This window comes from Ictidomys tridecemlineatus, chromosome 6 (assembly GCF_052094955.1).
Source record: "Ictidomys tridecemlineatus isolate mIctTri1 chromosome 6, mIctTri1.hap1, whole genome shotgun sequence".
Classification (NCBI taxonomy): domain Eukaryota; kingdom Metazoa; phylum Chordata; class Mammalia; order Rodentia; family Sciuridae; genus Ictidomys; species Ictidomys tridecemlineatus.
In genome coordinates this window covers 158,541,097-158,564,380 of record NC_135482.1, presented here as the reverse complement: position 1 = coordinate 158,564,380, position 23,284 = coordinate 158,541,097, and the positions used below count along the sequence as shown (strand labels likewise).

The window sequence follows — 23,284 nt, the reverse complement described above, 5'->3', positions numbered from 1 at the left end:
TTAAAGCTCTTACCAAGGTAAGGAATGAACAATTGCTAATGCAAAGACGAAATTAAAAAATAAATATACTTAAATCTGCACAGGGCTTTAGTCCTATCGGAGGCCTCTGTGCCTCTCTCTGTGATTTTCTTTGGTGATAACACACTTTGAGAGGCTGTGGAATGTGGGCCAGGGAGAGGAGGGCCCCTAGCTGGGCCCCCCAATCCTGCCTGCTGACCACCCAGAGTGCTACAGGGCTCCTGTTCTGTCCAGGACTCTGAATCTGCCACAGCTGGGCCCTGGGGGTGGAGAGTTTTCACCAGGAGGCCTGTGACATCTGTTCTGTGCTCTGCGACAGACCACAGAGAAGATAAAGGCTAATCAGACCTTCACACGCATCGTAGATGCCTTTTCTGGACTGAGAAAAAAGAACGATGAAAAGCAAAACAAGACAAAAATATATTCATTAGAAAAGAAGAATGAAAGTCAAATGTGTGGAAGATGCAAGGTCGCTGGAGCCCTTCAGGGTTTCATTCAGGCAAAGGACTTTGAGGGTCTGGCCAAGGACCTGCTGGGTAATCCCACATCTGGTTCCCTGTCCACAGATTCCCTGCGCCTTTTCCAGTAGCATCACCGAGTTCTCCCACCTGCCCCACCCCCCCCTCAAGCTATTCTGCTATTCCCCCCCCCCTTGGCTTTTGTCCCTGCAAACCCACACATGGCATAAGGTTGAATGAAGACATTTATTTGTAAAACCATTTCCCGACAGAGGAGAGATTGCATCGGTAGAAAGTAAACCAGCGGTCATTCAGAGGGCCACATGCACACATTAGTGAAACCAAGGGGAACCAGACAGACAGCACTGCTGCAGACGACCCGCGTGGCTACCAATCCCGCCAACAGAAAAGCAGAATGTCCTTTCCGCTGGAGGACACGGATTCACCGAGATGTTCTGTGAGAAGGCAGTTTGGTCTGACTTCCAGGCGGAAGTGGTCAGGGAACCAGTGGCGTAGCCTCTTCTCTATTCCACTTGGCCTGTTGGCTTCCCACAGATACCCGCCAAAGGCCTCCGTGGTCCTCCACCCTCCAGCGGGAGGGCGCAGCGTCAGATGCCCAGGCCTCCTCACATGCCCATCCTTATGCTCTGAATGATTTGAAAGATGGCTGAAAGAGGAAACCAAAACAGACGGCCCAGTCACCAGAGAGCACACGGCCAGAAACCCAACCCACAGCGCACCCTGCTTCTGCTGACCCCAGGGCCCTGGACGGGTTGGCCTACAGCTGATTAGATATTTCCTAACAAGGAGTTAAGTTAACAAGGGGTCAGTGAACTTCTTTCAAAAAGCAGCCTGGCTCTGTCTGCTGATGGATGCCTCTGGGATTTATAGATAACTCCTGCTAATTCCACCAGGAGCTAAGGCCAGAAACCCCTCCGGCGGGGAGAGGAGAATTGGCCCCTTCCCCAGCAATATTCTGCGGCTGGGCTTTGGAGCAGAAACTGCACTCATTAAACAGGTCAGTGAGTCTGCCTTTTCAAAATGGCCGTGACCTGTAAAATAACCAGCTCTGCAAAGGGAAGGAAGGCCAGGTGCTCCGAGCAGGCGCACAGCTGGGTCTCCGCTGCCCAAGCCTGTGCATCTCCTGGCTGCTGACCAAAAGGTGCTCTCACCCAAGGCAACGCTGACTCGGGCTACACTCAATCTTTACCAGCTGGGGTGGTTGGGAGGGGGGGCTGGAACCCACAGAGAACTTCTGGATCCTTTGCTTGTTAGGGGAGAACCAGATCGAAAGCTCCCAGCCTGGTTCTAGCTACTGGGTTTCAAATGAGAGAAGATCCCCATTTCTCTTTTAAATCTTCCCTAGTGTTCGACAGTGGTCAAGTTTGCTGCAGACTATGATAATGATGATAAGAACAACTACCCTGTAGTTAAATGTTGTTGTTATTATTATCTATAAGGAGGCTGGGTGTCATGTCACTTAATTACGTGTAAAAACAGAATAAACACTGAGCTCTCGGGAGTCTTACCACTCCTCTGTTTCAAAAGGTCATCCTGGAATATATCCAGGGACATAGCTTCTAAGTAACCACAGTGAAACAGGGCTTCCCAATCCTCGGGAAACGGCATTTGATAGTTTGTCGTCTTACGTTAGTGAGCACCTAGGCTAGTGTGTAGAAATTTGGATTCTGTAATTTTTGCATATTATAATAAGATACTACTTATGTTTCCTATAAGCTTTATTCATACATAAAGCCTGAAGATAAGTTTACAGAATATTTTAAATAATTTTATGCATGAAACTAAGCTTCATGGTGTTGAATTTTCCACTTGTGGCCTCATGTCAATGCTCAGAAAGTTCTAGATTTTGCATTTTTGGATTAGGAATGCTTAATCTGTAATAAGTGCTGAGAATTGGGGTTGGGGAATACAAAGAAAAATACAGACTCCTGGTCTTTCTTGGACAGCTTGATTTCAAGGGTAGACAAAACTCTAATGCATCTTTTTTGGCCATTTCTCATTTTCTAAAAGAAACACTGCATACATTACCACTGCCTTCCTAAACTGGAGATACCAGCCAGGGCATAGTGTTAACTTTTCATGAAAATTCAGTTTTGCCATAATCAAAACAATTGATAATATTCTGCTGTGATATTATTTTGGAGGACACACAGTGTTTGGTGCCCAAATAGCTCTGGATGGCAGTACTTCTGGGCTCTGGTTTCTATTATCATATTTTTTGTCTCCTTGTTCTTATCTCTGATCACATCTCTGGTGTTACTACACTCCTCTGCAGTGGGCCCGCTTCTGTTATTTCATTGCTGCAGACTAAGCTTACACCAGGACCATTAGAATTAATGTGTAAAATTGAAATGACAGTTCCGTGTGGGCTGAGGGACTCTTCTGTAGATAAGGCGAATAAGTTGGTTCAATGACTTGTGATGTTTAATTCTAGCTGTGCTCAGCTCTTGGCTAAGTTTGTGTTCCTGAGTGGGTCTTCACAGGGGTAGCTGCTAGATGCATGAGAAAGTAGCCTACCAAAATTTGCAAGCTTGCAGAAATATCTGATGTTCTGTTCTCTACCGAGGCTGACGAGCAGCAAAGATTAAATAAGCGTCTGTATTCTGGTTCAGTGGGAATGCCAAGAAGCAGTTTTGTACATTCAAAACATTAGGAAAAAAAATACATCTGCCATCCCTCAGACTTTGTTCTTAGGGTCAGGGAACCATCCTAATCTCAATAAACAAGATGACTTGAGAGAGGAATGTAAGGGTCAGATGGAAGAGCTACTACTGAAGAGCTGGTGACTGGACAAATAATTTAACTCTTTAAGGTTGTTTCCTCTTCTGAGACACTAGGATCATGGTCCTTGCAGGACTACCATAGGGATTAGGCAATATGACATATATGGAGGTTCCTTAAACACTAAAGATTCAGTGCATGGCCAGAGCTCTTGCTATTAATACCACAGGCTGAGCATCCCTTATCCAAAATGCTTGGGACCAGAAGTATTTCAGATTTCAGACTTTTTAAAACTTTAGAGTATTTGCATATGTATAATGAGATACAGTGGGGATGGAACCCAAGTCTAAACATGAAATTCATTTGTGTTTCACATTCACCATACACACAGGCTGAAGGTCATATTGTACAATATTTTTGGTGCACCTGCAGCCACTCATAACATGAGGTAAAGTGTAGAATTTTCTACTTGACACTCAAAAAGTTTCAGACCTTGGAGCATTTTGGATGTTGAATTTTTGGTTTAGAGATACTTGATCATGTGTAAACAGGAAGACCAGCTTTTTTTTTTTTTTTTTTTTAGTTGTAGATGGACATAATACCTTTCTTTTGTTTTTATTTTTATGTGGTACCGGGGATCAACCCAAAACCTCACGCATGCTAGGCAAGTGCTCTACCACTGAGCCACAACCCTGGCCCCTGAAGACCAGCTCTTAACTGTCTAGCACTCTATAAAGTGTGAGCCTTAGGGAATTACCACAGTTCTGAGCCTTGTGTTCTCTGTTTATAAAACTGTGGAAAGTAAGTACCCCAAGGAATAAATATGATGACACAGGTATGTGGTCTGTTCACGCCAGATGCTCAAAAATGTTACCTCTCCCTTAATTTTGTCCTTAGACAAGAAACGGGCTGTAGGTTAAATAGGAACCAGCCTGTGTCTAAATCCATCATACTCCACATTGTTCATTCAAGACGTCAGAGGTTCTAGGTAATGATAAAGCCACTCAATTCTCTTTAAGGAACTGCTGCAAATCTCTCTAAAGAATCTTAGAGAAAATGTGCAAGTCTCAGAGTGAGTAGTGAGATGTCCATTAAAACAACTTACCTACCTCTTTGAGTCTGCTTTAAAAATTAAAGATAATTTTTGATTCTAACTGAATCCATAATGAGCATGTAAAAATCCAATGGTTTTTAATGTATTTATAGGTGACTCTTTAAAACTAACCCCTTTTGGAGAAATTGCTTTGAATGACAATGGACAGATGGTGGGCTTATTATTCCTTTTTCCATTGTATCAATGTCTTGAAGAAGCTTTCCTCATTTTATACCAATTAATTAATTGTAATTCTGTGTGCCTGTCAATACTGACCTGCAGAGCAACCCTGGCCTTGTAAATGCTGACTTTCCGAGGCAGTGAAGGTTCAGGAAGGGAGCCAACAGTGAGTTCAAAGAGGGAAAGGAAGCCTGACAAGTTAATAACTTAACAGTGGGTGAACAAGCTGAGAAAACAGTGGAGCAGGCTTCAGGAGAGGGGCTGAGGGCAGCAGGACAGGAGGCAGGAGAGATGCCAAGGAAGGGAGGGACTGCAGACATTCCAGGCCAGGGGGCCAAGCCCTGGACAGGCCACACCCAGAGGTTCAGAAAAGTTCCCCAGGAGAGCAGAAACTACCAGAATGAACAAGCCTTTGCACCCATCCACCTGCATTTGGTTCCTGGCTCTGGGACGGGGAACTTAGGTGACTGCAGCTCAGGTTTCTTCAAGCTCTTAGCTTCAGCACCCTAGAACCACTCCCACCCCCAACTCGGACAAACCAGCACAGTCTGCCTGACCCCACAAGTCTCATCACTGAAGTGTTCTCTTGCCCTTCTCAACCACTGCTAAAGAGCTGTCCACACACTCTCACCTTCTATACCTTCTATTCCGGCCTCAGTCCTCCACATTCTAGCTTCTGTCTTTCACTCATTGAAATCTCGTTTCCTGCAGTCACAAGTCGTGACCTTGGCATCCCTCCTGTAACAGGCCTCCCTTAGCTTCGTCTGGCCTTACTCTCCTTCTGACTTGAGCGTTCCCTCCTGGAAGGTCCCCTCTGTCGTCTCTGGTTCTGGTGGTCCTCCTTTTCTCTGGGGTCACCTTCTCCACCTGGCCACAGAGCTTGAGCACTTAAGTTCCCTGGTGAGCCTCCCTGGTTTTCCTCGTTTCCTCACATTCTTCTTTCTTCCAAAGCGCCAGGTCCTGACCCACAGTGTCGGTGGCCACTCCACTGCTGATGCCTGACTCACGGACGTGCATTCCCAGCCCCTTCTCCTCTGAGCCCTAAACTCCCACCTTCTACCATCTAACTGCTGCCCTTACCAGGGTGGCTCAAAAGCACCTCAAACTCAACAGGATCTTTCTTCTCATGTTCTCTTCCACTGACAAAAGTGGTGCACTATCCTCCAACTTGTAGGTAAACTGACCCTGACCAAGACCTGTGGATTTTACCTAAGAATCTTGGGATTATGTGCTCCCCTTTCCATCCCTGTAGATACCATCCAAGTCCAAGTTACTGACATCTTTCCCTAGACCCCTGTAATAACCTCCAGCTGGTCTGCCCTTGCTCCTCTCTTCAACAGTTTCTGCACACTGTGGTTAGAATTATTCTTTAAGTAAAAGCAAATTATATGATGTCACTCCTGTGTTTAAAGCACATCATAAGCTTCCTATTGCCCAGCCCTTGATGAGGCCTCCTTGACCTGAAGATTCTGGCCCCTGTCAACACCAGATTCATTTTGTACCACTCTTTCCACTTGCTTGGGGTTACTCCTTCATAAAGCTCCTTGGTCTTACCACAGGGCTTTAACACATGCCATTCTTTCTTTGAAAGACCTTCTTTCACCTACCCCACAGCCTAGCTTCTTTTGTAAGAAGGAAGAGAAGCCTTCTTAGGCCCCTTGAAGCAGAGGTTCTCAAACTTGAGCTTGCATCTCAATGTCCCTTGGGGCTATGTTAAATTTAAAAAATCAGATGCTACCCCCCACTGCTGGCCCCCGAGTTTATCATCCAATGGGGTCTGGGGTGGGGACTGACAATCTGTATTTCTAACAAGTTCACAGGAATGTTGAGGCTGTTGGTCTGGAGGTCACACTTAGAGAAACACTTATTCAAAGGTATACCTTCACACTATATGCTTTCATAGATGTGTGCACCTCTCTTTCAAACACTCTCATAGCTAGATTTTTACATGGTTTGGGGGTAATGCCTTGATTAACTCATCTTTCTTTCCCACTAGACTAAACTGCGGGATAAGAGAGACCATATATGGCACAAAACAGATCCCTTGCAAATATCTATTGAATGAATGAAAGGTGAATAACTGCAAAGAGCACAGAGGAAAATACATTTTAAAAACCTCAAATGACTACTTTGCAAACCAAAAGAGTCAGCCTCAAATGGCTACCTTCAGACCAAATGTCCCAAGAGCTTAGTCCTTGGAGGAGAAGCCAAGTCATGACAGACTGTAAAGTCCTCAAAGCCTGTGACTATGTCATTCCAACCCAGTCCTACCCTGGAGACTGGCCTATCCCCCAGCTGCAAAGGCATGCCAGAAGGAAACAGGGATGACGTAACAAGTGGATCCCATAGGACACTGTCCGAAGCTGGGGCCCTGCCAGATAATGGGAGGCTTCATAAAGCCACTTTTATTGAAAATAAATAGTTGATGATAAAAGAGATCAAGGCAGTTACTGAGAAGAAAGATTAAGACAGACTAGTGGAATATCCTTTAGGAGGATAGGACAACCGTAAAAATCAAACTTTATTTTTCATTAAGAAAAAATGAAAACGATAAAAGAACTAGTAAAAAAAAAAAAAAAAAGTACAGGCTCCCTGAGAGACAGGCAGAAATGTTAGGAGACAGGCGTGGCAAACGTGGATCGTTAAAGCTCTCTGAGAGATCAGCACAAAGAAAATCAAAGGCAAGATAACATATTCTGGTGGCATTTCTTGGTAGCTTCTCCAGAGATGGAGGAAAGGGAATAAAGAGAGATGCCAGAGACAGGTTAGGGCAGGAAGATGTTATAAAATGCACCTACTATTAGCAAAGAATGGGATGCCTTCTATCCACATTAAAAATAGCGAAAACGTTCATCCAAGAAAGAAAGCCTACACAATCCTAAGTGCTCCACTGGGCACCAGGCAGAGGGTGGCACATCACAAGGAGGCTGCAGGTCACCTTGAGGAAGTCAATGGCTGGTGAGACGTCTTCTCTAGACTGTCCATCTTGGATCCTGAGGCAGGGCTCCAGGGCAGATGAATGGCCTCTGTCTTTCCTCCGGGGCTGTCCCGTTCCTCAAGCACCCCATTTGCTGGTTGCAGGAGGTGACTCCCTCTGGGGGGGTCACAGTTCCGAGAAAGTTCTGTCAGTCTCCAGGAAAGGCCAGTGTTTATGTGGTCAACCTGCGAACATGGTGGGTGAATTCAAGTCTGTCCTGGAGCAAGGGTCCAGAAAAAAGAGAGGGGAGTGGAGGTGCTGGTGGCCCAATCAAGACACAATCTATGGCTGGGATAAGGTTTCCTCTATCTGAGAGTAGACCTCGGATGGCTAGACATCTGGAACTTCTAGAAAAAGCACTTTTCTGGCAGAGGAAAATAGGGAATGTTTTAACAGGAGCTCTTTTCAATACACAGTCATATGCTAGAGGTCTAAAGTTAGTGGAAAACTTTTGCTCCATAGTACTTTTAAGGAAATAGTAAGAATGAGGGAATGTGGAAATAATAAGAAGCAGATGGGCTTTGGAGTCTTAGAAGAGCGAGGTCTGGGTACAAGCTCTCTCCTTCTTTAGCTCTAGATGTTGGCCGATTTCCTCTATAACCTTAGTTTTATGGTCTGGAAAAGAGTGTAACAGCCTCTTTGTAAGGATTGTATGACTGGAATAAAACATGGCCTGGCCTTACAAAAGCAAGTCCCCAAGACACAGCAGCCAAAACAGTATGACTGACTCTTGCTCACACCCGTGGGCTAGTTTACAGAGTTCTTTCTAGAAATAAAGAAGAGGTTTTGGCTATCCCTGTGAAGGTGACACCACTGATCCTCTGGTTTACAGGCAGCTGGTCTGGACTCAGGGAGGTCCCTCAACATCCTGGAGTTATGCCCCCAACCACGTGCTGTCTCACCACCACACAGCAAAGGTAGGCACGTTCCCTTCTTTCCCTCTAAGTGCTCAGAATCTTGGTCAGAACATTTTCATGGAGGTAGGAAGGTAGGGAGGCAGTGAAGGAAAGGCCACATACATCTCCATGGTAAGGGCAAACATTCAAAAGACCCTCAGCATGACTCGATTCACCACTTCACAGGTTAAATACTAACCCTCAGGGTTAACAGTCATGAGGACCCCAAGAGTTGGGAACCAGTCCCCTCCTCTCTAGAGCATGGCAGAGCTGAGGTTCAGAGTGGGCCTAAGTAACTTGGACCAGGCCACACAGCGGGTAAGTAGGTAGCAGAAACAAATTCCAGCCCAGGCAGTCTGGCCCTGGAGTTGGAGTTCTTAGCCACCTTCTAACTTCTCTCATGACACATGGACATGCTCACTTGATGGCTTTGAACCAACACATCCCCAAAGAGAGACCTTCCTCCATTGTGTGTTCCTGGAAGATTTCAGAGAGCTGGCAGCCGTTCACAAAGGAAATATTCTCAGCGGTTACAAATGGTTCTATTCTGCCTTCTCAACCATGGGCTCAAAGATAATCACCATAAAAAACTGGTGTCCACCTAAGGGCCACACAAGGAGTGAGGGACAGAGAGCATGGGAAGAAATGGCCCTCTGGCCTCCCCTGTGTCTCTGGCACACTCATGACTTGTGACTCCACATCATCCTTAACAAAAAATAGCCAATCTTCAGGAGGGTGAGGGTGTAGCCCTTTCAGAAACCAAGGGCAGGGGTCCCTCCTTGGCATCCGGGAAAGGAGGGAGCTGGACCACCTGATGTAGGAGGCTGAGCAGGAGGAGCTCAGTCCTGCAAAACATCTCAGAGAATCACTTCTTCACATCTGTTCCGAAAAGGTTGTCCTGAACACGGGCCTGCCTGTGACATGATATCTGTCTCTACCAACCCCAGCTCCTGCAGGCAGAGTCCCTGGAGAGCACAGGAGGAGAGTACAGTCTGTTAACTGACAGACAAAAGAATGTCCCCACCCAGAAAGAGTGGAGCTGATCAGGATGGATAGCCCCAAACAAACCCAGCAGGTTCTTTGCCAGAAAGGCTTCACTTTGTCATGACAAAGGCCAGACCCAGTTTTCTACTTGATGGGCAAGAAGGTGCAGATGGGTGCTCCTTGGTGCAGATGAGAATGTCAGAATATCCAGCCACACAAGGACATACACCCCACACACACATACACACACAGACACCCCACTTCAACCACCACAGCTGCTCTTTAATTTGTTCCCCTTTAAGATTTGAACTAAATGTTCTTCAGCTTTAAAAAGCAAAAAAAAAAAAAAAAAAAAAAAAAAAAGACTAAAAACCACTCACCCAGGTTTTTTTTTGTTCTTAAAAAAGCACTTAATTTTTTTTCTCTGGTTATAAAAGTAATATATGCTCGTTGACAAATCTGTACTGTACAATAGGGAAAAGGATGAAGAAAATAATGGTCACTAGATAATTCTGTCACCTGGGAGGTTTCCCTTTGATGGGGAAGCTTGTTAGTTTTCAAGAATACCCTGGCTTTGGGAACCATAAAAATTCTCATAATCTCTAATTAGAAAAAAGAATATCAGGGTTGGCCAGAGAGGAGAAATAGAATTAAAATCAGGAATACATGGGGGAGAAATAACCTGAGGGAGAACTAGGGCTCGGCTGGTGTTTAACATATTCCCCCGGAGAATCCAAGGATGACGGGACTTAAATGGTGGCTCCCTTGATCCCAGCTGAAACCTTAATTGAGGCGTAAGGACAGAGGAAGATATAATCATGTGGCAAAGACAGTGTCTCAGATGGCTGCTCCCTGTCCACATACAGTATCCCTGCAAGGGCTCAGAGGACACAAGAGTACTGAGGGACCACCAGAAACATGCATATGCTGCCTGTAAATGACAAGATTGTCTGAACAGCAGATTAAGGAAAAGACCTAATTTCACCAAGTCCAGTGGGCATTCCGCTCAAAAAGAGAAGGTGAAAGCACCTAAGGAGTTGGTCTGTGAGTACCAAGGCTCTAACATAAAGTGTTTAGGCAATGGATAGCAAAGGGGTGGAAGGGGCCCTTCCGACCGTACGCGATCGTGGCAGAGGTTACTGATCAACCGCTCCCCACTTTCCCATTGAGTCTTGGTGTGGCCTGAGAATCCACCTCAATAAGGCCTCCAGGAGGACCACAGGGAGAGGGGGCGGGGAAAACCGCAAGAGTTAGGGCTTGGGGTACAAACAGTAGTTCACTGATGGCCTGGGGAAGACAGCAGTTGGTGTATGTGTGACAGTATCTTTGCAAGGAACAGTCTCGGACAGACATTCCAGATCTTGCTTGTCTCTGAGTCTCAAGATAAAAGCAAGCACCCTTCAGAAACTACCCAACCGTTCTCCAAAGGGTAGGTTTTGAAACCTGGGACTGACAATCAGGGGGAGCTGCTTATCTGGGGAGAGGCTCTGCTGCCTGCAGAAACAGAAGATAATCCTTTCATCACAAAAGAAGAGAAAATGGGCAAAATTTCTTAAGGAGGCACTTAAATTCCTCGGAGTTCTCTGTGGATCTGGATTTCAGGAGATCAAGTAGAGGCAAATCCAGTCAGTTCAACAGGCTCAACCAAAGCAAAATCCCGGGTTAAGAGAGCAGGCACTTGATTGAGAAAGAGGTTTTACATTTAAAACTGACCACTAAATTAAACAAAATGCAACAGAACAAGATATGGCTCCCAGATATTCTGATTGGACATGGCACATCTCAAGAATATTCTGTTCCCACTGTTTTGCATCTAACAAAGAAAATATCTATACAAAACAGCTGCATGTTAGGGTTGCTTTAAGGAAATGAAACCCACATTTTATTTTTGATGCTCAACTTAAAGTACAAATGCAATTCTCTGATTTTCATCTGCATGTGGGTGCTTCCTTCTTTCTGTGTGGGGAGGATGCCGGAGTTCATTATATGGAGTAAATAGTGCTATCACTGAATGCCTTGGAGTGAAGAGACAGACCTATGGCTTCTGACAGATCAAGCCCATTGTTTAAGGCTGGTTCTACCAATCAAGGGCACAGCCTGGGAGGATGGAAGGTACCCCAATGTGCAACCAACAGTCTTTGGAGTCTCCATTTTCCACAAGGACTAAGAAGACAGAGGTGGTAACTGTAGCTACAGGTTTTAAGTTTGTGATGGGCCTATACTTTAGATCCCACAAACCGTTCAATGCCTGACAGCCTTTGTGGGGCTTCTTATCTCCATTTTCTTGATAAGAAAAATCAGTACCAAGAGGATTTGTAAATAACTTGTCCAAGGTCATTCAGCTGACAGTAAATCCAGCTTTGAACCCAAATCTGGCAGATTCCAAAAGTATCCTTCCTGCTGAGGCCTCTTATCCCACTAGTGCCAATTGGTTAGAGAAGCGTCTTGCCTGAGAGAGCTTTTGCAATCAGGGAAAGTGGAAATTTACTTACTCAGAAGAGGGCATAGTTAAGATAACCTCACTAAACCCCCTCTCTCCAGGGTAATGCATTAGAGGCCAAGCATTGGAGCTAGAAGGAAGAGGAGGACTAGCTGGATTCAGAAGTGGGGGCCATGGGCAGCCCCAGGAGGTCTGAAACTCCATCTGTTTTCTCAGCCAGGGGATGGCCTTCCTGGGTGCATGTTTGTGCCAGAGGTCTCTGAGTGCCTGGACTCTGTCCCCTCACTGTTCTCCTGATTTTTCTTCCTTTTCATAACCTTGCCCTCTTTTCAGCACCATTGGCATGAAAGGCATGTGCAGAGAACAATGCAGGCCGCAAAAAAGAAGCTGAGAAGCCAAGGCCAAAAGAGGGTTGGCAGCATGTGACTCTTCTTAACAAAAGGTTCGACAGACTTTTTACAGGCTTGTTAATCTGTTTTCCCATTTAAAATGAAGTAAGAGTGACCAATAAGTGGACATATTCTTAAGTGCCAACTTCTGTCAGTCTTAATTCTCTACCAGAATATAGCAAGAAAAATAGAGAAAAATGTGCATTTCTTACTACTTGCCTGACCTGAATATTTATTTACCCCAGGCACACTGGCACTATTTCTAGAAAGAGCACTTTACCCAGCCAATCACCAATTAGAAAAAGTGGGTTAATAGAGTAAGGTAATGAAAGCCACGAGACTTCCCAGAGATTTCGATCAATGATCGACATCTTCATTCATATCAGATTTCATTTTTTAATTCTGTGTCTAGGAAAATATTCAGAATAAGAGTAATCACATGAGCTCAAAGAAGGCAATATGACCTCCAAGATGTCATTAGAACTTGGTGAGATGGAACATTCGCCTGGCATAGGACAGTATCATGCCCAAAGGAGAGAGAGCAGATGGAAAGGGACAGGAAGGAGTGTTGGTCTTCAGGGACGTGGGGATCCCCCCCAAGAAGCTCCAGTGCACTTTGTGTGAGCCTGGCAGGTAAGAGCAGGATTAGTGTGCTTATTGTAGACGGTCAGGTCACACAGGTGTGGGAGGGAGCAGATCGTTCCTACTTTGGATGACAGAAGTGTAATGGAGGCCAGACACCCCCAAGAGGAGGGCTTCAAGCTGCCTAGTGCTTACAGGCAGCCTCATTAGCTAAAGCAGAGTAGCTGCTACATGGTAGGACTTGAGGAAATTGCATTCTTTAAAATGTAGAGAAAAGATGGGTAGGAGCTTGTGGACTGTGACTCCCCCTAAAGGAGTAGGCTTTGCAAGATGAAATGAACTGTGACTAATCCCAGAGAGGTGGCAACTGGGAGAGATCTAAAGGAGCTATTGTGTTTTTCATGACATGTTCTGTTTTGAAAAGGACAAGTGTACAAAGATAGAAGGAAGGGCACAGTACCAAGGACAAACTGATAAGAGTGACACATTTCTGTGAGAACGATGCCCAACTTAAGCCGAGGCTTGCAAAAAAAAAAAAAAAAAAAAAAGCTAGCAAAAAAGAAAAAAGGGCAGAGGTAGATTATTTTTTCATTAAGATTTGAAAAGGAATGAGGCCCAGGCTTAGGGATCACGGTGGTGTGTTTAAAGCGGGTAGTGAAAGTAAGACAATTCGACTCCTGTTTATGTCTAGTCCCTCTGAAAAGCAAAATGGTCTTCTAACTAGAAGGGCTTAAAGAAGCACTGTTAAAAGTACAGGTGTAGCCCCATGGTAAAGCGCTTCTCTAGCACTCACAGGGACTTGGGTTCCCAGTACTGAAAAAATAAAATATAATAAAGCACTGGGCAGTAAGGGAGGGGTGTGGACAATCAATAGGTGGGATCTCCTCTTAGCCACTTCAGTCCAAATCTCCAGCCCTGAAGCCTCACATCCCAAGGTCCATGCAAACCTAAGGAGGGGATATCAGAGCCAATGTACTTGATCCCTGAGAGACTTCTAGAAGAGTTCCAGAAAATTGTTATCAGCAAATGTACCAATTTACCCAAGAAAGAAAGATGTAATTCTGCTAGAAAAATTGTAAGGCCATATAATTTAAAGAAGTTCCGTAAGCCTTTTGAAAAAGAAGAGATGGATTTTGAAAACTAGCATGGATTTTGAGAAAGAAGCAAGACAAAAAGGCTCTGCTGGCATTGTGCCTTATAGGGCCTCCTAAGAGGGCAGACTGGGGAAGGCTTCATAGAGTTACTAGGTATCTTGAAACCAAAAATGACACAACTATTGGCTCTGTATCTCTTTAGATTGAGGACAACAGGGACATGTGATCACCACGATCCCCAGGCTTAGCTATCCGGCGACTGGGTTTCCTACTTTCCTGGCCTGGCCTGCCATCAAACCTCTGTGCTGGCACCACTTCAGCTTCCCTTCTTTGGAATCTCTCTTCCCACCCACTTTGTCTGGTTGGTTGTTCCAAAACTCAACTCAAACAGCACCTCCTCTAGGAAGCTTTCTCTTTGGGCCCCCCAAGAGGCAGAAGTCCCTTATCCAAATAGGCCAAGCACTAGGGTCACTATCTGGTGCTGTCTCCCTGGGCTGCACCTGACAGCTCCCTTCTCTGCCTCTCCAGGCACCTGCAAGCTCCCAAGGAGGGGATTTGCATTTCCAAAGCCCAGCACGGTGCCAGGCACCCAGCAGACCCTAAAGACATGGCAATTGTTTGAATGAGTTTTACTTAAGGTTCAAAGTCAACCAGAAAGAGATTGTGTCCCCTGGACTTCTCTGAGTCCAGACTTTTCTTTAGTGATATGGAGGTCTGATATTCTTTCAGAGGCTATAAAACTGGGAGAGAGAAGAATAATTAGATAAAAGGCTCAAGGTTCACAAGCTATGTACAGACTGGTCATAAAACCTAAAAACAGAGATAACTTTTTATATTGTTTTTTTTTTTAATTTTCCTGTGGCATGCTAAAGGGACAGGGATTTTTTTTGGGGGGGGTGAAAAGTCAGAGAGAAATGGGAAGCAATACCTCACAGCTGATTACATAGGTACTGATGAAAAGGCTGCATTAAATTACCACATTCCTTGTCATTTTGTCCAGTGATATCAGCTATGTATTGTTAATGGTGGATAATACAATGACTATATCATGTAATGTCACCAGTCATACTGCATATTATAAGGTAATATTAGTAAGCCGTTTGTTATGCATGCTTGTTTATGTTTCCAAACTTTATGGACATTCTGTGGAAAGACAACTGACAGTTAACAATAACTTTTTATCAGAAATAATTATGAAGCTTTACATTAGGTCTCAAAAAAAGTGAACTAGTTATCCATCAGTCTGTAGCACCCACTTTATGGCAAATACTATCCTAGGATCAACAAACTTAGTATAATGTAAATACTGCCTTTGTGTATGAGGGGATGGATAATAATTAAGTAAATGACATAATTTCAAATGCTGATGATGGCCATAAGGAAAAAAAATATATATATATAGGGGAGACCTTGGGACAAGGAGATACACATAGACATAGATGCATCTTTGATATTTGCAGCAAGTTTTTGTGAGGAAGAGCTGAGTGGGACTTAGTTGACTGATAAGGACCATTAAAAAAAAATGACAGTTAAAAAAAGTAGGTCTCGGTTACATTAATAGAAGCAGAGTGGTGAAATCCTGAGTTATGACAATGCTAGGTCTCTGTGGCAATTACACTACTTCTAGACCACCTTCTGCCAATGCTATACTTTGAGAGAGTCATTGAACATATCTGGGGGCGGGTGGTGGTGTTCAGAAACCACATCTTACGAGGCAAGGTTGAGAGAACCAGGAATTTAGTCTGCAGAAGGAACCACGAGGCAGACATTTTCAAAATAGCTGAAGATCCAAGATGTCCAGAAGAGAATGAGTCCATTCTGTGTTATTCTAGGATCCAAATCCAAAATACTTAGAAGACAATATAGTGTAGTTCAAAAACAGGGGAGATGTTTCTAGTAGAATTAGTAGGCATGGAATTGCTTTTTGAAGAAGTGAACACCCCATTTCCAGAAGTATTCAGAGATCGGGTCAATAACTATTAAAAAGAGTGATGAGGGATTCCTACATTGAGCAAAGGATTTCCTTCAAGGACATAGCTTGGGAATGAGGTAAAGCTTTATTTCTTTGAGTGAATGATTTTCTCATCATGGAATGGCAAGTCCACTTTAAAATATTTCAACTACAATCAACAATAACACCAAGTACTTTAGATCCCTCCTTCCTCTTAAGAGCTTTGGTTTCCTTTGAAAAGTGGTGTCCTGAAGATGAAGGAACTGATAGGTTGTTTGTGATGGGCTTTTTTGTCTTTGGGATGTCTTGGCGGAGGCCTGAGCCTATGCTGGGAGACCTGGAATTCTCACCTTCTTTGTCCTTAGCAACTGAGAGATGATGGAAGGGATGGGGATCCTGAAAGCATGCCCCATGTTTAGAAGTGACCTCCACATACCAGAATTACAGAGACCCAACATACGGGGATTAGGAGCCATGCTGAACCCCCACTAACAACATGTAACTAGGAACACTGCATGATGCTTTCACTCATCTCCACTGGGAGTCCTGTAAGTTCAGCTCTCTGCACTTGCCACCTTCCAGTGGCAAGTGACCTGCATTTTATGGCTCAGGTCGAAGGCTCAGTTCTATCCAGGGGATCTACAGAACTCTCATAAGGCAGCCACCTCCCCCGCTCTTTGGAATGCGGACTTATCTTGGTATTCCACTTTTTGTTCCACATGCTCTTTCTCAGGCTATGTCTACAGAGTGAGTTAACTGAACTCTTTCGTGCATAGAGTCAACTTAATTGCTCAGTGTAATTATTTTATGATTATGTTTGATAGTGTAACAGTTCTATCTTTACCCATATTTGGAATAGAATCTAAACAAAGATTAAGGCTTAAGGCAGTGATTAACTTCAATCCCAGACCAAATTATTTTTTATTTACTTGGTGAATAAAACATTTTGAAGGACAGTGGAGAACATGGGATATAAATTCAGTGAAATACCATACCTGAGCCACAGACAACAAAAACGAACAGTGCCAACAGCCATGGTCCTACAGGATATTTCTCTTCTTGCGGCCTCTATGAGAGAATGGGAAAAAGTAAAATTAGGTTTATTGATTACATAAACACTTATTGAGAACTACTAGGCATTGAGCTAGGTGCTGGGGATTCTACTGTGAATGAGACAGATTTGGTCTCACTCTTTCTTATTGACAGATATAGATGAATAAAGTTAATTATAAAGGATTGAGATAGGTTTGAAAAAATTTATCCACAACCTATTAATACCCACGTAACTCAATGAACTTGGTAGTTTTCAATTTTAGGCACAGATGGGGCACAAATACAAACTAATACAGAGGTTTTGGAGATGATATTGATAATTGCTTCCATTTTTAAAAGCACATTCCGTGCCAAGCACCAATAGGCAGTCCACATCTATAATCTCCATCATGCACATCTCACTCAGTATAAAGCAAGTATGATGATGATTTCCACTTTGTAATTGAGAAACTGAGGTTCAAAGTTTGTTAACCTGAGCAAGAGCTGATATATAATTCTTTACAGAGCCTTGGTGTTTTACTCTCTAGATTTTTAGCTCTCCTGCACCTGTGTAGCCCAAACAGGATCAGAGGGCACAGGCATTTTCTCAAACCCTTTCATATGTTAAGTTTTTGAAAGTCAGTGCAGTAGAAATCCTTGGAATAACCAAAGCATCCAGCAACAGTGGATGGATGTGAGGGAAACAGCATGCTGGAATAACCGCCACTCAGCCTTACTGAAGCTTGAACTTTGGAGAAATCTCTGCATTCTCTGGCAAAAGAAAGCCACTGCTTTATCTGCAGGAACACAATCCTACCTACCTCCTGGGGTCTTCTCAAACCAAGAGCACAGTGGTAATCAGAATGTCCCACTAGGTCTATTTTTAAGTGGTCCTTAAAACCAAACCAGTCAATGGAACAAGCACATTTTCTGGTGAAGCATCAGAAAAACCAATGACTTAGCAAATAAAAAGGGAGAAGAAAGAATGAAAAACAGCAAAGGATTCACTATTCCCTCATTAGGTTGAGCAGAAGATAAGCTGTAATCAATATAAGTTAAATAACACACATACCCCTCACAGGGCAGGGAGAAACATACTGGTAGAGTAAATATATTGACAAAACATTTACTGGTGGTGGAAATCACAAAATACAATTTTGGATTTTGATTAAATGTGTTGACATTTTAAAATATAATCAACTTTATAGAATTTGGGCTAAAAGTTTCATATGTGATTTTCATATGAAAATCACAGCTACACATTTACACACACTGAAGGTATATCAGTATTTTTTTTTAAAAATGAGCAGTGCTGTCATCAAGGATGAAATTTTGGGATATGCTAAACAAGTTTTAGTAATGTTTCTAACAAAGAAAGTACAATCTTCCTTTGATTTTCATTGTAGTGACCTTCCTGTAAAATTCATTATTGTTAAAACTGGAAAACACAGGTTGCATTTGTACATAATATGGAGTTATGTTCTAGGTTCATGTAAATAAAAACTTTCAACTTTTAAAAAGAATTCCCTCATTTTATTATGAATCAGGCAACAATTTGTTCTCAGTTTTCCTGTTACATTCTAAGCCTTTCCTCTTCTGCTTCACCAGTCACTTGTATGGCCATGAACTTTTTTCTTGACAGTACATATAATCATTACATATGATCATTTATAGCGTTTTATTTATTTCTGTTACTATGTGTTTAATCTGTCTCTTCACTAAACTGGAGGCCCCACCTGGGCAGGCTTTGTGTCTCTTTCAGGTATTAAAGTGTAGCAAAGCCTGGCACAAAATTTAAATGTAGCAGATAACACATGTTCTTAGGAGAATCAATAAGCATACAATTTCATTTTAGGAAGAATAAAGTACAGATCTAGGAAACATCTTATTTTTGTATTAGTATTTTTTTTTATTGGGGCGGGGGAGGATATACCAGGGATTGAACTCAGGGGCACTCAACCACTGTGCCACATCCCCAGCCCTATTTTGTATTTTACTTAAAGACAGGGTCTCACTGAGTTGCTTAATGCCTCACTTTTGCTGAGGCTGGCTTTGAACTTGTGATCCTCCTATTCTCAGCCTCCCAAGCTGCTGCTGACCACTACAGGTGTGCACCATCGCACCTGGCTGTATTAGTACTTCTTAAAGGAGAAAGGGTTATTCCCTCCATTTCTCTTAGTAGAAAGGTATATTTGTCAATGATCAAGGAATAAAGCCATTCAATCTCTGTTCTTGATAAGCCTGTACCTATCCTCAGTTACACTTGTACCTACCCTCACCTTACTTAGTCACACTGCAAGGGAATAATAGGCTGTTGCTCTTGACCAGACAAGGACAAAAATCAGTCTATGAATTGCGTAAGATAACTTTATTTGTGTCAGTCTTCAGTACTAAAGACCAGGTCAAGCTCAGATTAAGTAAATAATGCAGATATTAATAAAGTTACTGGAACAAAGTGTGACATTTACCCTTCTCTGCCCTCCAAATAATTTGTCATAGTTAGTCATTTTAGCTCTATTTCCAGGAAAGTCAACAAGTGAATTCAGGAGCCAGTAAATGAATTATTGGTCTAGCATAGATATCAAGCGGAATGTTTTGTTTTTTTACTTGCAAACAAATACAAATTATCAGCATGTAGAGCTTGAAGCACATGACACAAAAACCTTTCTGAGGATATTCTCTAGTGAATCAATATTATTTTGGGACTTTCAGAGCTCATGAATACCTGGCTGTTCATAATACTGATACATCCATATCTGAGAGCTTTGGGTTTCTATTGTTTGGAAAGAGCCAGTGCAATCCCAATGGGACGACTCACATAAACCTGAATCTATTGCTGGGAAAGGAATGGGAACAATAGCAATTCTGCAATTGACAGGGTTCACTTCAAACATGAGGCTCAAAAATGTCAGGGGATGGCTTTCCCTGTATTAAGATACTGGCAAGGCAACTGGAACTCTGTAATTTAAATTTCCCTCCCATTCTGGAGGAGTTACTACTATACAATCACAAAATGAGTATTCTATTTTTCTGTTTCTTTATTAAACTGCTATCTGGGAGGAAAAAATATTAATTTGCCCCATAGCTGCCAGCTAATAATGATACTGAAGGTCTACATACAATTAAAGGGGAAGTTTGAATTTTCATTTGGAATCCCTAAATATGTTCCCATTTACTGAATTTCATATTGAATAAGTTGTCTTCTGCAAGTTACTTCTATCAAAGTATAATCATATTGGACTTGTAATTGAGAAAATGAGATTTAGGATTTATAGAGATTCTTTTTGAAAGAGAATTTCATTTTTCTTTTTGGATGCTGACCCATTTACAGTAAAGTTAACCAAAAGTCTCTCCAACCAATTGAAAACAAACATTTATTGTTGCTTGTTTGGAAACCTTTCATTACAAATTTAGTTGGGCCATTTAAAAACCCTCATAGGCGCCAGGCACTTTCAGAGCCCCCCCCGCCACCCCGTGCTATATCAGAACCTATTAAATACACTCATATCGCACATTAAACATAATTTAAATGTAGCTCTGAAATTTGAGTTGAGTTGAATTGCAGGTGACTGGTTACATTTACTAGATATTTAAACAGCGTTTTCCCAATTTCCCCATTTTCTTTTCTTATTTAAGAGCCAAATTTTTTGTTATAGATCCCAAACATTTTTTAGTGGTCTTGAAAACAGCTAGAGGTGGCAGACACAGAGTCTACCAAGCTTAATGGATAAAACAGCCGTGCAAATTAGTCTTACTTTGCTCTTATTTTGCAGTCAGATAAGTTGTCAACTGAGATCAATTAACAACTGAACTCTGGTTCCTTCAATCATTAGAAAGAGCCACACATCTAGATATTTTCACTGTGTCAGCAAGTAGGTCTGATACTTTGAGAAGGAAAATTTGATCTCCTAGGAACACAGAACCATGTGTGCTGTAATATCAATCAAAATTCGTTTTTCAATGTCAATTTGTGCCACAACTTTTTTTTTTTTTTTTTTAGTAAAAGTAAATAGGGAAAACATAGATCTACATGAAAAATGGTTCCAATTTGATGGCACACTGGCATTTTGGTGCCCTAATCACAGCTAAGTTATGTAATACCCAAGTAAGAGAATTTTAAGGATCACTGAAGCCTCAGATTGTACATAAAGCTCTGAGTAGAGTTTGAACCTCAGAGTTCTCTATGACAATACTTCTTGGTTTTGCAAGAATTCAGTGTGATGATTGCAGATTCAGCTTTTTGCTCAGTTAATCAAACCAACGTAATTTCTTTGTCTAAAAGGAATTGCCTCATCAAGTCTGCAAGCGTTTCCAGCCAAACCCCAAGCTTCAGCTGGACTTCCACTCAAACTGGATGGGATAATGGATTCCAGGTGCCTTTGCTCAGACTTGGAGACCAACTCTGTCCAGCAAACATCCATTTCATGCCTCTGTCCAAAAGATACACAGGCCTGGCGTCTTCCGTTGAAAGCAATCTGCTTTACCAAGTTAAATCCTCATGCATAAGGCACAGGTTTTACTTTAGATTTCGGTTGTAAAGCTTTAATCTACAGCTCTGGGAGCACAGAACCACTGGCAATAAACTGGTCTTTAAAGGTTACACCATCAGAATTAGCCTGAATTCACAGGGCAAACAAGAGTAATGTTGCACTTAAACTTCAGCCTGGCGGCAACAGGAACGCCCCCCCCCCAAAAAAAAAGATGAGGGAAATGTGGATAGGAATCTCACTCCTAGACACAGCTCTTTCAACATACAAAGGGGCTGCAAACAAAACCCTATCATGGTGTGTGTGTGTGTGTGTGTGTGTGTGTGTGTGTGTGTGTGTGTGTGTGTGTGTGTGTGTGTGTGTCTGGGAGGGAGAACAAGGGTGGAGTCTGGAAGAGAGAGATCTTAAATGGCCTCTATTACCCATTCGTTTATTCATTCATTCAACAAACATTCGAGCACCTACTAGCTTCGGGCCCTGTGTTCATGCAGTTGGCCTAACTGTCCCCTAAGGAGGTGGACTTCCAAGGACGACGTCCCAATTCTCTCCTGGGACTGCCCCCGCGCCTCCAAGGTAGCCCAGGCGGCCACTCCCAGAGGGGCCACGACCAACCAGGGCCATCTCCGCCCACGAGGCCGCCGGGAGAGAAGTCCGCGCCCCCTGATCCCCGACTCTGCGGGACCCCGCAGGAGGGGCAGCCCGGAGCCCGGAGCCGGGAGGCCGGGCCCTGCGCCCGCGGCCCGCCCGCCCTGCTCGGCCCCGCCCCGCCGGGTCCTGCCCGGCCCGGCCCGGCCGGCGCCGCCCCGCCTTACCAAGGTTTTGGCTACGTTCCCCCTCTGGGTGATGTTTTTGCTGTGCTTCTCGTTGGCCATCCGGATCCGCTGTTTGGCCACCATGGCTTGGGCGCTTTGAGACGCTCCCGACTCCCACCTGCAAGGATCCCCAGCGTTAGCCCCCCGCGACAGGGCCGAGCGCGTCCCGCCGAGGCCCCCGCGGCCCTCCCGGGCGCTGCAGGTGGCAAGGCGCGGCCCCGAGCCCCGCGCACCCCGCTCCCGGAGCCCCAGCGAGCCGGCTCCAGAGAGAGGCCAGCGCCCGGACGGAAGTAATCTCTCATCTCAGGAAACCCTCTCCGACTTCCTCGCTATCCTTCCGGTCCCCCCAGCTACCCACCCAGCTCGGCCACCGAGGCAGGAGGCAGGCGCGGCCGGGAGTCCGCCCGCAGCGAGCCGCCGGAGCGCAGCGCTCAGAGCCGAGCCGCCGGAGCCCGGGCCCCGCGGAGCCGCTGTCCTGCGGCCGAACGCGGCGGGGCCGAGGGTTCGGGTGGCCGCGGCGTTTGTGAGCGCGTGGGGGGTGGGGGCGCGACAACCCGAGCGCCCGTGGGCCCGCGAGCCACCCCAGGCCGGGGAGGAACTGGGCTGGCCGCGCTTCGGGTGGAAGGATGGACCTGAGGAGGCCGGGCCCCGGGCCTCGAAAGTCACAGAGACCCCCACCCGGGCTGGGTCCGCACTGTTGGGAGACAGTCCAAAAGAATCTCTCCTTCAGGGTCCCGGGAGAAGGGCCCTGTGTTTCTCCAGCTCTGCACAAAGGGACCCAGTTGTCAAATGCGAAGAGGAGATGAGAAGCCTTCGTCCTGAGAGATGAGGATCAGGGGTCCTGAGGAGAGTTAGGACAGGCCTTCTTGCCTAGGTAGTTGTGGGAGTTACAGGGAAGATGGGCCAGAGACAAATCTAAGCAGAACACGAGGGGGTATGGAGAGGTCTTGGGTCTGCCCCCGGGGTTGGATTAGGTGCCAAACCAAAGCCAAAGCATTGTCTTGGCTTTCTACCACCCTGGGACAATTAGACCTTCCTCCAGCCACTCTTATTTCAGGGGCTTGAATGTGGACTCCAGACTGAACTGGGAATTTCCCTGCAGTAGAAGGATACAAACAAGGGTTTGAGTCTCCCAGACCCTGGTGTTAG

At 44.5% G+C, this 23,284-nt stretch overlaps 1 protein-coding gene across 2 annotated transcripts; it reads right to left on the bottom strand.

Moving 5' to 3' along the window:
- Positions 1–703: 703 nt before the first annotated feature.
- Positions 704–22,623, bottom strand: Serp2 (stress associated endoplasmic reticulum protein family member 2). Of its 2 annotated transcripts, none has more exons than XR_013423350.1 (4): positions 22,136–22,262; positions 16,800–16,872; positions 7,430–7,653; positions 704–1,143 (listed from the first exon to the last, which is right to left on the bottom strand). XR_013423350.1 is itself a non-coding variant. In XM_078015958.1 (4 exons), exons 2-4 carry the CDS (start codon positions 22,217–22,219, stop codon positions 1,103–1,105), a joined length of 198 nt encoding a protein of 65 aa, XP_077872084.1. In that variant the 5' UTR covers positions 22,220–22,253; positions 22,494–22,623; the 3' UTR covers positions 704–1,102. The 2 variants fall into 2 exon arrangements, 1 of the variants encoding a protein (XP_077872084.1); XM_078015958.1 differs by lacking the exon at positions 7,430–7,653 and adding an exon at positions 22,494–22,623 and having other exon boundaries at positions 22,136–22,253.
- Between the last annotated feature and the right edge of the window lie 661 nt (positions 22,624–23,284).

What these genes read in the sequence shown, in the direction of transcription:
- Serp2 (XM_078015958.1), bottom strand. Translation starts at nt 22,219, where the DNA reads ATGGTGGCCAAACAGCGGATCCGGATGGCCAACGAGAAGCACAGCAAA. An exon ending in GGAACGTAGCCAAAACCTTG is followed by an intron (nt 16,873 to 22,135) that starts GTAAGGCGGGGC and finishes ATTCTCTCATAG; the next exon opens with AGGCCGCAAGAAGAGAAATA. An exon ending in TTTTGTTGTCTGTGGCTCAG is followed by an intron (nt 1,144 to 16,799) that starts GTATGGTATTTC and finishes TTCCTCTTTCAG; the next exon opens with CCATCTTTCAAATCATTCAG.